The sequence below is a fragment of the Ammospiza caudacuta genome, chromosome 3 (assembly GCF_027887145.1).
Source record: "Ammospiza caudacuta isolate bAmmCau1 chromosome 3, bAmmCau1.pri, whole genome shotgun sequence".
NCBI classification, from domain to species: Eukaryota; Metazoa; Chordata; class Aves; order Passeriformes; family Passerellidae; genus Ammospiza; species Ammospiza caudacuta.
In genome coordinates, this window is record NC_080595.1 from 33,369,338 (window position 1) to 33,382,805 (window position 13,468).

Below are 13,468 nucleotides of genomic sequence, written 5' to 3' on the forward strand. Positions count from 1 at the left end.
AAAATAAGGCCTATGTTTGCATCCCCTTGCATGCATCCCCTTGCATGCTCCTACCTACTCAGTCTAGTCCTTGATTAATTCCAGTTCATACTATTTAATTTAAAAATAGCATTCATCCAAATAATTTCTTTGTTGGTAGTTGAAGACCCAGTGCCACAACGGGGCACCACACACCTACCCTACATATTCCTTTAAAATTAAAGTTTCTTTAAAATTAACATTTGGTGTTTAGGATGGCTGTAAATAGCATTTTGTATGAAACAGCACAAAATAAATGCTTAAAATCTCTAAATTAGTTAGTGATAGAATAGCATGCGCAATGTCTGCCAGGGTCTTGACTGATATGCAGGCTTATACCGCCTATAGCCATACAACTGAGTCCTTAAATCCCTTTTGTCTTTTCTCACCTTAAAAAGTAATCAACAGCATTCAAAAGCCTCATTATGTTTTTGCTAACTGTATTTTCAGTAATTACTGGTTTTGAGAGTTTAGCCCATAATCAATACCACAGGAACCTTTCTATTTCTTGGTCACGTCAGATTTTGTTCTAGTTCAGAGCCTGGGAGACATCGCTGCCACTCTGCTTACTTAGGCAAATTCAGTAGGACAGATGTAATTTGCACAGTTCAGCAGAGGAGCTTATTGAACCAATTTTTTTTGTTTAATATGAAAGTTGAGAGAGTTCACTGGGTCAGAGAACAGACAGAAATCAGACCTTCAATGAGAACATTCCTAAACACACAAATTCATGATGTGGATTGAACCTGAATTTTACCAAAAATTTCAGCTATGTGAATTTGCTAGAAATGATGATGGGTTTTCTGCAAATTTTTCATTGTATGAGTTGAGCATATTTGTGTTTTAGTATTCAAGCCAAGTTACACAATCTAACAGGAAAGGTATCATTAAAATTAGGTTGATGCAAACTTTATCTCTTTTTTATGCAATCCTGTCAACTGAGGTTTCATGAATGTGATTGAAAGAAAATTTTATGCTTTTTCCAATGATCTGAATTATTTTTATGGTAATGACTATTCCAGGTCACATTGTAATGACTTGATGACATGTGTTTCCTGGTCCTCATCCTGCAGGATATGGTAGTTCTTCCTTAGATAAGAGTTTTCAAATATTTATTTTGTAACATTATGCCATGAGAATTAAGAAGGAGAGGAGGATTTTTTTGGCTCTTTGAGTGAAATAAATTGTTTTCTCTAGAAGTTTTAGCTGAACTATTCCATCATCCTGCCAAAACTTTGTCCTTATCATTGGTTTCTTCTCTTAATTCTGTTTTTGTTTATATATTGTAGGCATTGTTGTACGTAGATTTCAATTTCAAAGCTAGAGAAAAACAAATCCATTAACACCTTGTTTAAAATAACATAGAGCTTATTTGTTAGAATTAAGCTCAGGAATAACAGCATGCCAATAATGGCACTTGGAGGTCATTTGAAAGAAAGTGAGGCTATTTTATGAAATTACAGATTATTTAAGGAAATGTAAACATCATGATTGAAGATAGCACATCAACCATGGAAAAGAAATAAGCTTCACTACTGAGCAGAATGAAAAAACTACTCCATCAAGCTTTCAACATCTCTTGCAGTCTTTTTACTGTTATTGATATTATTGTCTTCCCTTATTTTCTCCATAAATGTCACTGCCATTACCCATAGGCTGCAACATTATTCTGTTGCTGATGTATGCTCATATTACACTGAAATACAATTTCAATGGTCCTTTCTGTTTCATTCCATTTATACTATTTTCAGAATGGGCTTGTTTACTACTTCATATGTTTCTGTATTTTCTTAAAATGAACAGTGTAAACCAGAAAATTTCCCCTTCCAAAGTGTTCTGGGGATCTATTTTTGTGTGCTTTGTTTGGCTGTAGAAATCTGATGCCTAGTGCTGGAAAATTATTATCAGGTTACCTTTAATTTTGGTTGATGCATTTCTGCCAGGCAGTAGCAATAATCACTGTAATAGTTTTGTTTTCCAAACTTACTTTACTGTTTTTATTTGTACTGTCAAAGGCAGCACATGGCCAGAAGAGTTAAATACTTTACATTGCAGTGTTATGTATGAGTAAGGGCATGTCACTGTTTATCTTAGGCTTGATCATGAATTTTTTCCAGGCTTTCTGCACTTAATACAAGCTTTTTCTGCAACGAAAGCAATTCTAGGGCGTCAGTTCAGGCTGCATGTTAACATTAGTGCTAGAGATGGGATGAATGTACTATAAAATTCTGCTCACAAAGCTGCCTGTTTTTCTACAAGGCAAGCATGAAACATGAACATTACACTCTCAGGTCATCACCTCAGAAAAAAAATATTTTCATGAATTCTCTTGCTCTTTTGGATCACACAGCAGTAAATAGTGTACTTTATCTTTCCTCGATTTTCATATACAGAAAGGGTGGAGCATTTCTGCATGCTTTGCCATTCAGACATTCCAGGTGGTTCTCTTTTCAACTCAAAATTTTTGAATTAGTAACAGATGTTCTGATTCTTTTGACAGAAAAGGGGTAAAATTTTCTCTGTATTTTAAAGAAATCTTTTTACACTTTTACTGATCATTGAACCTTGACTCCTACTTTTTGCTACCAGCCATCTCTATAAACAGTATATCACAGAAATCTTGCTGCTAATGGGAACTTATCCTGATATACATATGATGAGGTGCACCAGAATATATTTAGAATTACTTTAAAATGCAGCTTATGGATCAGTAAGGGGTAACATCCCAGTATTGCACATCCCAGCCTGTTTAGGCATGTTTTGCTTATTTCTTGCCTCAGCTTCACTGATGTAAATGAGTATAAGACTTGGTGATGCTGACCCCAAAAACAAGGTATTTCATGCCTATGAAATAAGAAATATGTGTTCAAGAAAGCAGAAGAAACTACGGAAACCTGGAGAAGGAGAAAAACCTTACACCAAAATTACAAAGCAGGTAGCCTGGACAAGAACTGGTATATGTGCATATGTTACTGGTAATGCTGGTCCATTGGCATTAAACATAGAGAAAATCCTTGCACAGCAGAAATCCTAGAGAGTTTTACAGCTCTTGTTCAAAATGGATTGAGGAGTCTTGGATAGCTGTGAGGGAGGAAGACAGACTTCTGGGTAGGACAAAAGAAAGACTTGAGGGGGAAAATCAAAAGAGAATCAAATTCCAATTTAAGGAGTATCATTTTGGAGGTTTAAGTTGCAACCTGGATGTTGAATTAAAGGTGGAGCTACTTTGCATTCTTCACAAAGTTTGAGTGTTAGAGTCCTCTTCCTTTCTGTTCCTGAACTGTCTTGATTCCCGTAGTTTATTTAAGTGCAAGTCTCATCCTTTCTTCTTGCTAATTTATTGATATATATGTACTGGTGATAACACAGATGCTGGCAGAAGCTCTCATTCTCCTTAAGCCTTTGAATGTTTTTGTTAATAATAATACAATGTATCTTACTTGGATATATAGATCATCCAGCAGCAAGAACTGAAAATAATACAGACTGTAATATTTTTCTCTAATGATTTTAAAAGATTTGAATGCCAAATAAGTCTTGACATTGTTGTGCACAAAAGGAAACAAGCACCATGTTGTAGATGTAAAAAGGCACCAACCATCTGTGTATGTAGAATTCTTGCTTTACCTAAAAGGGTATGGAAAAGTATTTGCTAATGCATTATTAAAGAAGCCTGATTTTTTCTTCCAAGAATATTGAAAATATTCGAGGTATACTTAGGGCCCAATGTGAAACAGATGGAAGAAATACAGAAGCAAACTGCATTGTAATGTTGTGAAAATACCTCTGGCACACACTTAAGAATATTTCACATATTTTAAATTTTCGAAGTTCAATTTTACTTATGAACATTTAAAATTATCTTGAGGAATGATATACCTCAAGCATTGAGACTTTAGAGAAGTGATGTGAAATATAATTTTTCAGATAATAGAAATCTTTTGTCAAAAATGCTTTCCAATCAGTGGAAAATCAAACTTAGTCTTCTCTTTGCTTCAAGACCCCTGGGCTGACTTGCTGAGTTTATCTAAGAAAGGATTTAAATAAGTGCAAAATCTCTATCTTTTGATGACTGAAGAAGTTCTCTTTTTTTTTACCTTGGCCCAGGAGGAAAGATGTCCCTTGGATGTCAGGAAGCTTTTGAAATTTTCAAGCAGGACCATGCTGACAGTATAACCATTGAGGACAACAAACAGCTTCTGAAGCAGAGGTGGGTGTCATAGGAAAATACAGCTGGGGGAAGACATCTGAGGGTTCATTAGCAGTCTGAGCAGGAACACATAATTTTACACCAGACATCCCAGGCTTCTGCTGAGGACTCATTACAGGCCCTTCACCTTCTCTTACTTAAGACATTTCATATTCAGAAGGCACTGAGTGGTGATAGAAGTCTGGATAGAAATGAAAATAGCATGAGGAATCTTAGTGCATATTTCCGCTGGTTTTATTCATCTTCACAGCCATGTTGAAGCAACGTGGCAATGACATTCATGATCAAGAATTATCTAGGGGAAGTAAAATCCATGGGACTGAATCAATTATTCCAATTTCCATTGTCAAAAATGCTTCACTGACTTCACCACTGAATTGGATAGTAAGCTAGGAGATACTTAACATATGCATGTCTGGTGTCCCTAACCTGTTTGCCAAGTGATTTTAGCTTCTTTCTTACAGTTTTGCATTCACAAACAGAAATAATACTTTTGTCCTCCACATTTGTTTTTAATGTTGGTAAAACACTTCATATGTCTGGTGAAAATAGTGATAATGGCAAAACATTGAAAACACAGGTTTTCATACAGATTTTAAACCTCACACACAAGTTAAACCACCAACACTTGTCTATGTTGATTGGATAAGAGTACTGCTTCACTGTCAGCTTTTCAAGTGTTAACCCTCCTAGTACTGCAAAAGAAATGCATGGCTTTGAGATTGCAGATGCAAAAGTGAATCTCTCAATCTGTGTTTGTAACTTCCATGTTTCCCCTAAGAGTTGCTTGGGGCTATTTTGCTTGTTTTCTTCTATTTAATTCAGGGAAGTGTTTGTTTGATTGTAGGACGTTGTCATTTGGTTTGGTTTTCGTTCTGAGGTTTTCTCCTTCTCCAGGTTTCTTCTGCTTTCTTCTGTTTTCTTTTACACAATTTTCTACTTCACATGCATGGAAGACTTTTTTTTCAGGCATTCCAAGTCTTATACTCATTTATTTCGGTAAAATTGAAATGATCTCCACATCTTTGTGACTTACTCAAGTTCCTGCTATTTATCACTTTTCTGAACTGATTAACTTTTTATCTGGATCTATACCTCAGCCACAGGAAAATAAATTGCTAAGATATTAGATGTATGTAAGTATTTATCCATGTAAGCTGGATATCTAGCAATGCCTTTCTTCTGATCAATTTATCAGATCATGCCACAGCACTGCCTCATCACTGCATAAAAGATTACACTGCAGTCATTTCTGGTGTCATTCCATAGCACATTCAATAGTTACAGCATGACCATGAGAACAATACGGTTCTGAGCCATGCTCTGCTCTTCTTCTAATCAATAACAATTCTTCCATATTTTTTCTATTTTTTCTGTATGTTATTACTATGAAGCAAACCAGTATTTCCTTCTGGTTTCAGAATATATAATAGAGATGAGCAGAATCTACTAAGTTCTGTGTAAGATTTGCTTTCCTTAAAGGACAAAGATTCATACTAATGCCTTGTGTAACTCCTCTCTAATAGGCATCAGCTGATTGCTGAAATCAGTGCTAATGTGAATTTTGATATTTTGAAATAGGCAGTTTCCCCTGCCATTTTTAGCAAAGATGCTTAGCTCCAAGTTTACCGAGTTCATTAGAATGGATTTGTATGAAATCCAGTCTGTAATTTGGAATGCACCCTCTCAACTACTAGTTACATAAAAGCTCTGTTGCCCAGCCAGTGTTCAAATTGCACAGGAAGAGTGTGGACACCACATGTTTAAAGGTTACCATAGCTTCCCTTTATATGTAGGCTTCTCTTGTTAATAATTTTGTTTATAGTTGCATAACCACTTCTGTCATACCACAAACACTGTTTGGTTCACAAATTACTTATTTTTAGCTGTCTTATTTTTTCCTTTGGGCATTTTGGGTAGATCCTCTTGGTTTGCTAATTATCATAGAGTCAGGGAATAGGCTGAGTTGGAAGGAATCTTTAACAGTTGCCTAGTCAAATCCTGCTGCAATAAGCAGGGATATCTTCAACTAGATCAGATTGCTTGGAGCAAAGTCAAGATTGACTTTGAATGTTTCCAGGGATGGAGCATCCACCACTTCTCTGGACAATGTGTTCCAGTGTTATAGCCCTCTCATTGTAAAAGATTTCTCTCTCAGACCTAGTCTAAATCTAGCCTAAAGCACTACCCTAAAGCACCTTGTCCTATCACATCAGCCCCTGCTAAAACATTTGTCCCTATCTTTCTTATATATTAAAATATTGAAACGCTGTAATAAGGTTATCCTGGAGCCTTCTCTTCTCCAGGCTGAACAACTCCAGCTCTCTCAGTCTGTCTTCCTAATAGAATCCCAGACCTCCGATGATTTTTGGGGCCCTGCTCTGGACCCACTTCAGCATGTCTATGTCTTTCTTGTGCTCCAGAACTGGACACAGTGGTGTTGCATACATTGAGTGCTGGTAGCTTGGTGTGCAGCTCCACTTTGAGCTCTGGTTGGCAGGAGCCCTAGGCAAGAGGCCTTGAACTGGCACTGACCCTTTGCATAACAAAGGACACAGGGACCTGGTGGTCCCAGCCAGATGGACACTTAAGAGACACAGTAGTAGCCCTTGCCTCAGGAGGAAGGGCAGAGACTTTCATGCTTTCAGACTGTGGGTAAAAGAATCCAGGGTTTTCTTTGTTCAGGGTCTCTCCTCAGAGGCACCAGCTTAAGCTGTTATCCTGCTGTTGCATCATGATTAAATTATTTTAAGGACCCAGACATCTAAGTCTCTGCTATGGGAAACTCGGGGTTGAGTCAGTAAGGCAATGTTGTCTGTGTGTGGTAAGTGCAGGGAGTCAAGCAGTTCACTTTTTGGCTCACTCACTGCAAAGGGGCTTTGGTGCTATCTCAGGTGATGAGAGTATAACTCATTTTGGCTAAGAAAAGGGTTAATTTTTTGTGGGAGCTGTGAGGGTGGCAGGGCCTGGAGCCATGTGGGTGTAACCAAAACCCTATTGTCATTCAATACCATGCTATGTCATGGCAAGGGGCAGAAGAAAAGGATAACCTAACCATAACCCTCTCTCATTTCAGAAAATAGCATTCCTTTTCCCTTGGGGGAGTGTGGCAAACAGAGTGGTGGAGTAACACTGGTCCCAACTGAAGGGAGCACTTTGGATGGCATGGATGTGGTTGGATCAAGCTCCAAACTTTCTCTTTTGCACACTTCTGTTATGAATATTGTTGCTGTTATTAATAATTATTTATTTCATTGCTGTTTCTAGTAAATTGTTCTTATCTCAAATTATAACCTTTGCCTTTCCTGTTTCCAATTGGACAGGGATCAAGTGGAAGTGTGTTTTCTTAGTGGGACTCCTAAATCAGAAAATGCCATTCCTAAACCATTCTAGCCCAATCCCTACATAGGTAGCATCACTATACTCTTCCTAGGTTATCCATCTGTGCTTCTACTGCCTGTGCATTTCCTGCTTGCTTTACTTTAGATTGATTTGCAGATCTCAACTCAGTCATGCTAGTCTCTTGCCCTCCTTGCTTGATTTCTTGCTCCTGGGGATTTTGAGTTTTTGCACTTCATGGAAAACATTCTAAAAGATCTACTGGCTTTGTTCTATGCCTTGTCCCTGAAGGCAGTTTTCCAGGGGATCTTCTTGACTAACTCCTTGAAGAGCTAGAAGTTTGCTTTCCTAAAGCCCAGGAGCATAACTATACTCTTCCCATGAACCATATTCCTCTGGACTGTGAACTCCACCAATGTATGACCACAGCAGCCCAGGCTGCCTCCAATCTTGATGTCTCCAATTAGTTCATTACTTTGTTGACCAACAGGCCCAGTATCGTGTCCCTCTGGTAAGGCTGTCTATTACCTTCCTTAAGAAGTTATCCTCCATGCAGTCCAGGAGTCTCTTTGATTGCCTACAGCTTGCCATGCTACTTTTACAGCAAATGCTGACTTGTTTGAAGTCTTCCAGGGGGACAAAAGCCAGTAAGCACAATGCCTCCATCAGCTGAAGCATGAAAGCCTGATAAATAGGCTCCCCTTGATCATGCATCCTGTAGTAAATGCCAACCACTCAGTTCCCTTGGTTGCCTTAGTCTCTGATTCCTATCAGCAGCTATCAGCCTGCTCAGATGATAGATAACTATTGTTCAGAGATAGTTCTTCACACTCAGTCTGCCTCTTGGTTTAGAGACCACCCTTTCTCCTTACTTGTCTCTTCAGACAATCTGTAGCCACTAGTAGGCAAACTCAAGTTATGGGATTTACCCTATCAAGTTTCAGTAATGGCAACTAGATCAGAATTTTCTACCAGTCTGGTGACTTCCAGCTTCTTCTGTCTGTTGTCCATGCAGCATGCATTGGTAGAAAGGCGCCTTAGCTGTTGGCCACTCCATCTTCTTAGAACACACCTTAATTCCTTTGAAGTATTTCCTTGCTGTTCCCCTGTTGGCTCCTACTGCCTCAGGAGCCTCTGGCACATCTCTGTAAGACATCAAATGTGCATTATATCATTCTTCTAGTAATTGAATGGTGAACTGTCAGTGAGACTTGGAAGTTTCACTGTGAAGGTCACAACTGTTGCCTGGGCTGTGAAATTATTCATATAGATGTGACTATGCATAGCCATACCTATAAAAATATGGATGTATTTTTTCTGTAACTACTGGTGTAAAAATGATCAAAGGCAGTCAACTAATTAAATACTGAAAAGCATTTGTTTTGTTAAATATATATATAAGAAAAAATCTGTTTTTGAAGAAAACTACTACTACTTTCACCTACTACTTCAGAGCTCTTCACAGGTGCAGTAGCTTATACTGTAACTCAGTAATGTCTCTGAATTTAAAAAGTCAGAAAACTGATACAGTGAAAGATAATTTGAGTGAAACAAAATTGAGTCAATTTGCCTTCAATTCAAGTTGCCTACGGGAAGTGCCTTTGTAAGACAGAAAATATGATCTTCTACAGCTTTACAGCAATTGTTTTTAATTTTTCTTCCATGCATTAATAACTGCTTCCTTGCTCAAAAGAAACTACCCTGTGTTGATACCTGGACAGAATCAGATTTCTGCAATTTGAACTTTCTATACCTGACGTCCAGAGAAGTTAATAATATCCTATTTCTTAGAGCAATCATGTTCTCTTCGGATTGTTTCTCTGAAGGGGAGAAAAATGCATCCCATTTTCTGGTGAAATATTCTACCAAGAAATCTTTCCAGTTGTGCCACTCCAATGTAATGCATACTGCATAAAGCCTCTCAATCCCATCTTGGACAATATTTCCAGTAGTAAAATTCTACTGAGCTTATAGATGAGATGTAAATCTAGTTTGCTTTTTGTTGTTCTCCATTGTTTTTATCCCATTTTCTTCATTCCTAGCTTTCTGTTTTTTAGCTGTTTAACAGTTAACTTGGTTTTTCAGTACCTATGGGCGAGTTTCATGGAAAGGATGAGTTTCACTTGCGTCACTTTTTGTTCTAATTTCTAATAATTAAAAACAAGTGAATACTCATTTAATTCACTGAATGTCTCTCTCATTAGACAACCTCTGAGTTTGTCTTCGTTTACATGATGAGTTAGAGATTTGTTTTCCAAGCTGTTTATATTTTGATTACTGGCACTTGCATTCAAAGAGTGAAATCTTTGCCAAAAGTGCTTTTTCCACTAAAATTAGTGGCTAAATTAACTCTGATGTTTCATCATGGAGTATTTATCTTGTAGGTAATAGAAACCATGATTTGGCAATTTCAGCCTTTTTTCTTGAGTGGTTTTCATGTAAGATACACATGAAGTTTTTTCAGCAAACAATATAATTGTTCAGTCATCACTATGCATATCACCTTAATGCTAGATAATGTCATCCTTTTTTTTTATTAAAGTATTGAAAATAGCTTTGTCTCATTCAATATTAGAGTCAAGTCTTGTGCATTTACCTAACATTTTGTTTGACAAGGATTCATAGTCACAGATGGAATCTGATGAAATATCATAAATTCATGCCAAATTTCAGTTTATGGTATTGTGCTGGTTTATAAACGACAGTGTTTGAACAACAGATGCACAGCCTATTCAACTATTGGCAGTAACCTGTGAATAAAGGCTGGATAAATATCTGACTTCAACTTTTCCAGATACATCTCTTTGTGAACATGAATCAGAGTCAACAGCCAACATGAGACCTGTCTCAGGAATTAATAAGTAATTTATGAAATTATTATGGAACCTGAGAGAAAGAAGGGGAGAGATACTTCAGGGTTTCTTTCCTTTGATATTTATGCAATCCCTAATGCCTACTTGGGGCTCTAAGTTAACCCCAGTAGAAAAAGCTTTTCTAAAAACTAACAGAAGATTCAATGGCTTCCACCTTTTTTAGTAAGAAAGAGTAAGTGTCCAGAAACCCTCCAGCTTCAGCCATTTAGCCTTGAAAGCGTATGTGTGTAAGCAGATACACAAGTAGGAACTTGAAATTCTAACTTGTTTTATTAAGAAATGGACTAATTGAGATGGGGAAACTTTTTCACATCCCACCTTTGTAGGGAGAAGCCATATTTGTTTACTCTGTTTTGATATTTTTTGAGTTGGACAGAAGTACAACTTGTGGATTTCTTCAGTTTCTTTGTCTAGACCAATATTCTTCTAGATAGTTTCTCTTACACCAGACAATCTCTCCTAATGGAAAATTGTTTCTAGTTAATTCTACTTACAAATAAAAAACTAGTACTGAGTAATTCTGTATTTTATTGTCATAAGCTTCTGGAACTATATGTTCTTTAGAATAATTCTGTATCATTATGTTTGCATTGACAGGTTTGATGAAGCTAAATGCCTTGGAGAGAAATTAAATGAAGTGAGAAATAAAATAAGTGAGTACATTTTAACTTCATTTTCCCTTTAGCTAATGAAATCACAGAATTCAAATATATGGGAGGAGATTCTAGTTTCTAAAAAAAAAATGCCAATGCATTGCTAAGACTTCCAATAAGATAAACTGTAAGCCGATGATAGCAGTAATAATTTTATGTACAAGTTTGATTATTTCAAATATTGTAATGTAAAAACAAGTTCCCTTCTTTATTTGATAGAATGTCTGAAATTTATCAAAAAAGAGAAGGTAAGGTATTAGCATGGAATTGTAAATTTTATTTTGGAATAAAAGGATCCAAAACCATAATTTGAAAAATTCATATCTATGGGTTAAGGATTGTATTTATCCATAAATTTACATGACTTCTGATAAAAGATTAGCACTCTGCACTTTGTACAGATTAATTAGTTCAATTTTGAGGAGTGCCTCAGTTTGGGAGGGAGTTTCATTTTTTTTCTTCTAAGGCCCCAACAGTATATGGTTGATATCCAATTTCAGATTGTTCAATGTCAAAAATCACCCATAGATATATTCAACCCCAAGGCAGGTCTTATTTGATCCTCTTAGCAGCCTTTGGTATGTTCCTAGATGATTTTGGAGTTCTGTTGATTCCAAATCACTCAACTGACTCCAATCCTGGAGGCTGTCCAGGATTTGTCAGATGTTAAACAGTTTTTTTCTGACCCTGAAGTTCTTGGAGATCCATGTCCTTCATTTTGCACGTTCAGGTGAGCCATGTGTCTTCAACCTTTCAGATGCAGAATGTGAGGGACCAGATTGAAAGGTAATCTGGCATCCTGGGCAAGTGGTGTAGATCTTGCTCTTATTTGGGTGGCACCAAAATAGACATGGACATTGAAGTCATTATCATCACTTCATGTCTTAGAATAGCAGTTGACTTCTGGGAAAGGACAATTATCTCACAACACAGCTGCCAAGTGCTCTGTACTTGCACCATAGCCATGATTATATTCTTTGTGGTCATGAATGATAATTATTGCCAGATTCCCCTCCCAGTCACCTTTGGGTTCACCACAAGTCCCTCAGAGATATTATGCAGTATATTTAAATTATGTCAGGTATGCAGAAAGCCTCAGCCATGTTGGCAAAGTGTTTTCAAACCACAGCACAACTGATGTTTGGAATAGATCCAGAAGCAGACACATCAGGTGCTGAGTCTTCCTGCAAGAGTTTTCTCAACACTTGGTTATTTCTGTAAGACATGACACTAGAATTCACCTTTCTTCTTTCAGTAGGTTAATTTGCCTCTGTTAGGCTGGCCAAAACATAAATGTCAGTACAGAACCTGTGCATAGATATTCATAAATTGACCCATGCAAGAAGAATTTCAGTATCTACCTCACAACTATGGGTTTCTGCAGTGTCCAAATAAACTCACTTAACTCCTGCCAAGTAGGCTTTTTACTGTGGCAAACTTGGAAAAGCAAGTTAAACATTCCATGGAGGACTCTTTTCCAAACTCTGCTACCACCTTGAAGTCCATGTTGTCTTGCATTCCTTCTGTCTCTTAGATTTGCTCATCTATGTTACACCCAAGAAATTCTTTAGCCTAAATAAGGTGTAGCCAAAAGTCAGCCCTGACTGCCAAGTTTCTTTCTCTTATGGAAGTTTAAATTAATTTTAGAGCAGGAACAGTGAACACCAGCAATAAGCAGCTACACAAAAGCACATCTTACTCAGTATCTGGGGTTCCAACTGTGCTGCTTGAAAGGAGGAGCCTAGCAGCCACCTTAAAGGCATTTTCCCTGAGGGAGAACAAATGTTTGGAGGGCATGGGAGACAGTAGAAGATGCAGTGGGACACAGGCCAGTCCTGAAGGTACCACTTGCAGCATCATGCTAGGACAAGACTTGTGTGATCTCTCAGTCCCTTGAGATTTGAATCTCTCAGAAATAAGGTAACAATGCAATGTAGACATCATCTCTCAAGACTCTGTTTCCATGGATTGCTGCAAAATCTAGAAGAAACCCTTGGTTTGGACTGAATTGCTGTGTGTTTTTCCTCAGTAAGGCAAAGTTTCAGAGAGCCGTAGTGCAGTAGAGTATGGATTTAGCTGCAATTAAAAACATCTGTTTAAAACTTGCTTTTGTTAAAATTCTTCAGTGTTAATATTGAAACAGTGAAGTATATCTGGGAAACATGAGTGATACAACAACAGTATATATAAACTAAAAAACCAAACTGATGCCTTGAACAAAGCAAACAGCCATGTAACAAATCAGTAGTGCTGCACTGGGCTTGACAATGCTTACATGCCTCCTGTAGAAAATTGTAATAGGTTGTAGACCACATGAATGCTGAAAATGCCCCTTAAGAATCAAGCTAGAAATGTCTCCAAAATTCTAAAACAAA

At 37.4% G+C, this 13,468-nt stretch overlaps 1 protein-coding gene across 1 annotated transcript in view; it reads left to right on the plus strand.

Moving 5' to 3' along the window:
- KIF6 (kinesin family member 6) overlaps positions 1 to 13,468 on the plus strand; it is a 156,134-nt gene that overhangs the window by 92,574 nt on the left and 50,092 nt on the right. The window contains exons 14-15 of the mRNA XM_058802336.1: positions 4,126 to 4,228; positions 11,038 to 11,093. Of these exons, the coding sequence (XP_058658319.1) occupies positions 4,126 to 4,228; positions 11,038 to 11,093 (159 nt within the window). The remainder of the gene's footprint in view (positions 1 to 4,125; positions 4,229 to 11,037; positions 11,094 to 13,468) is intronic.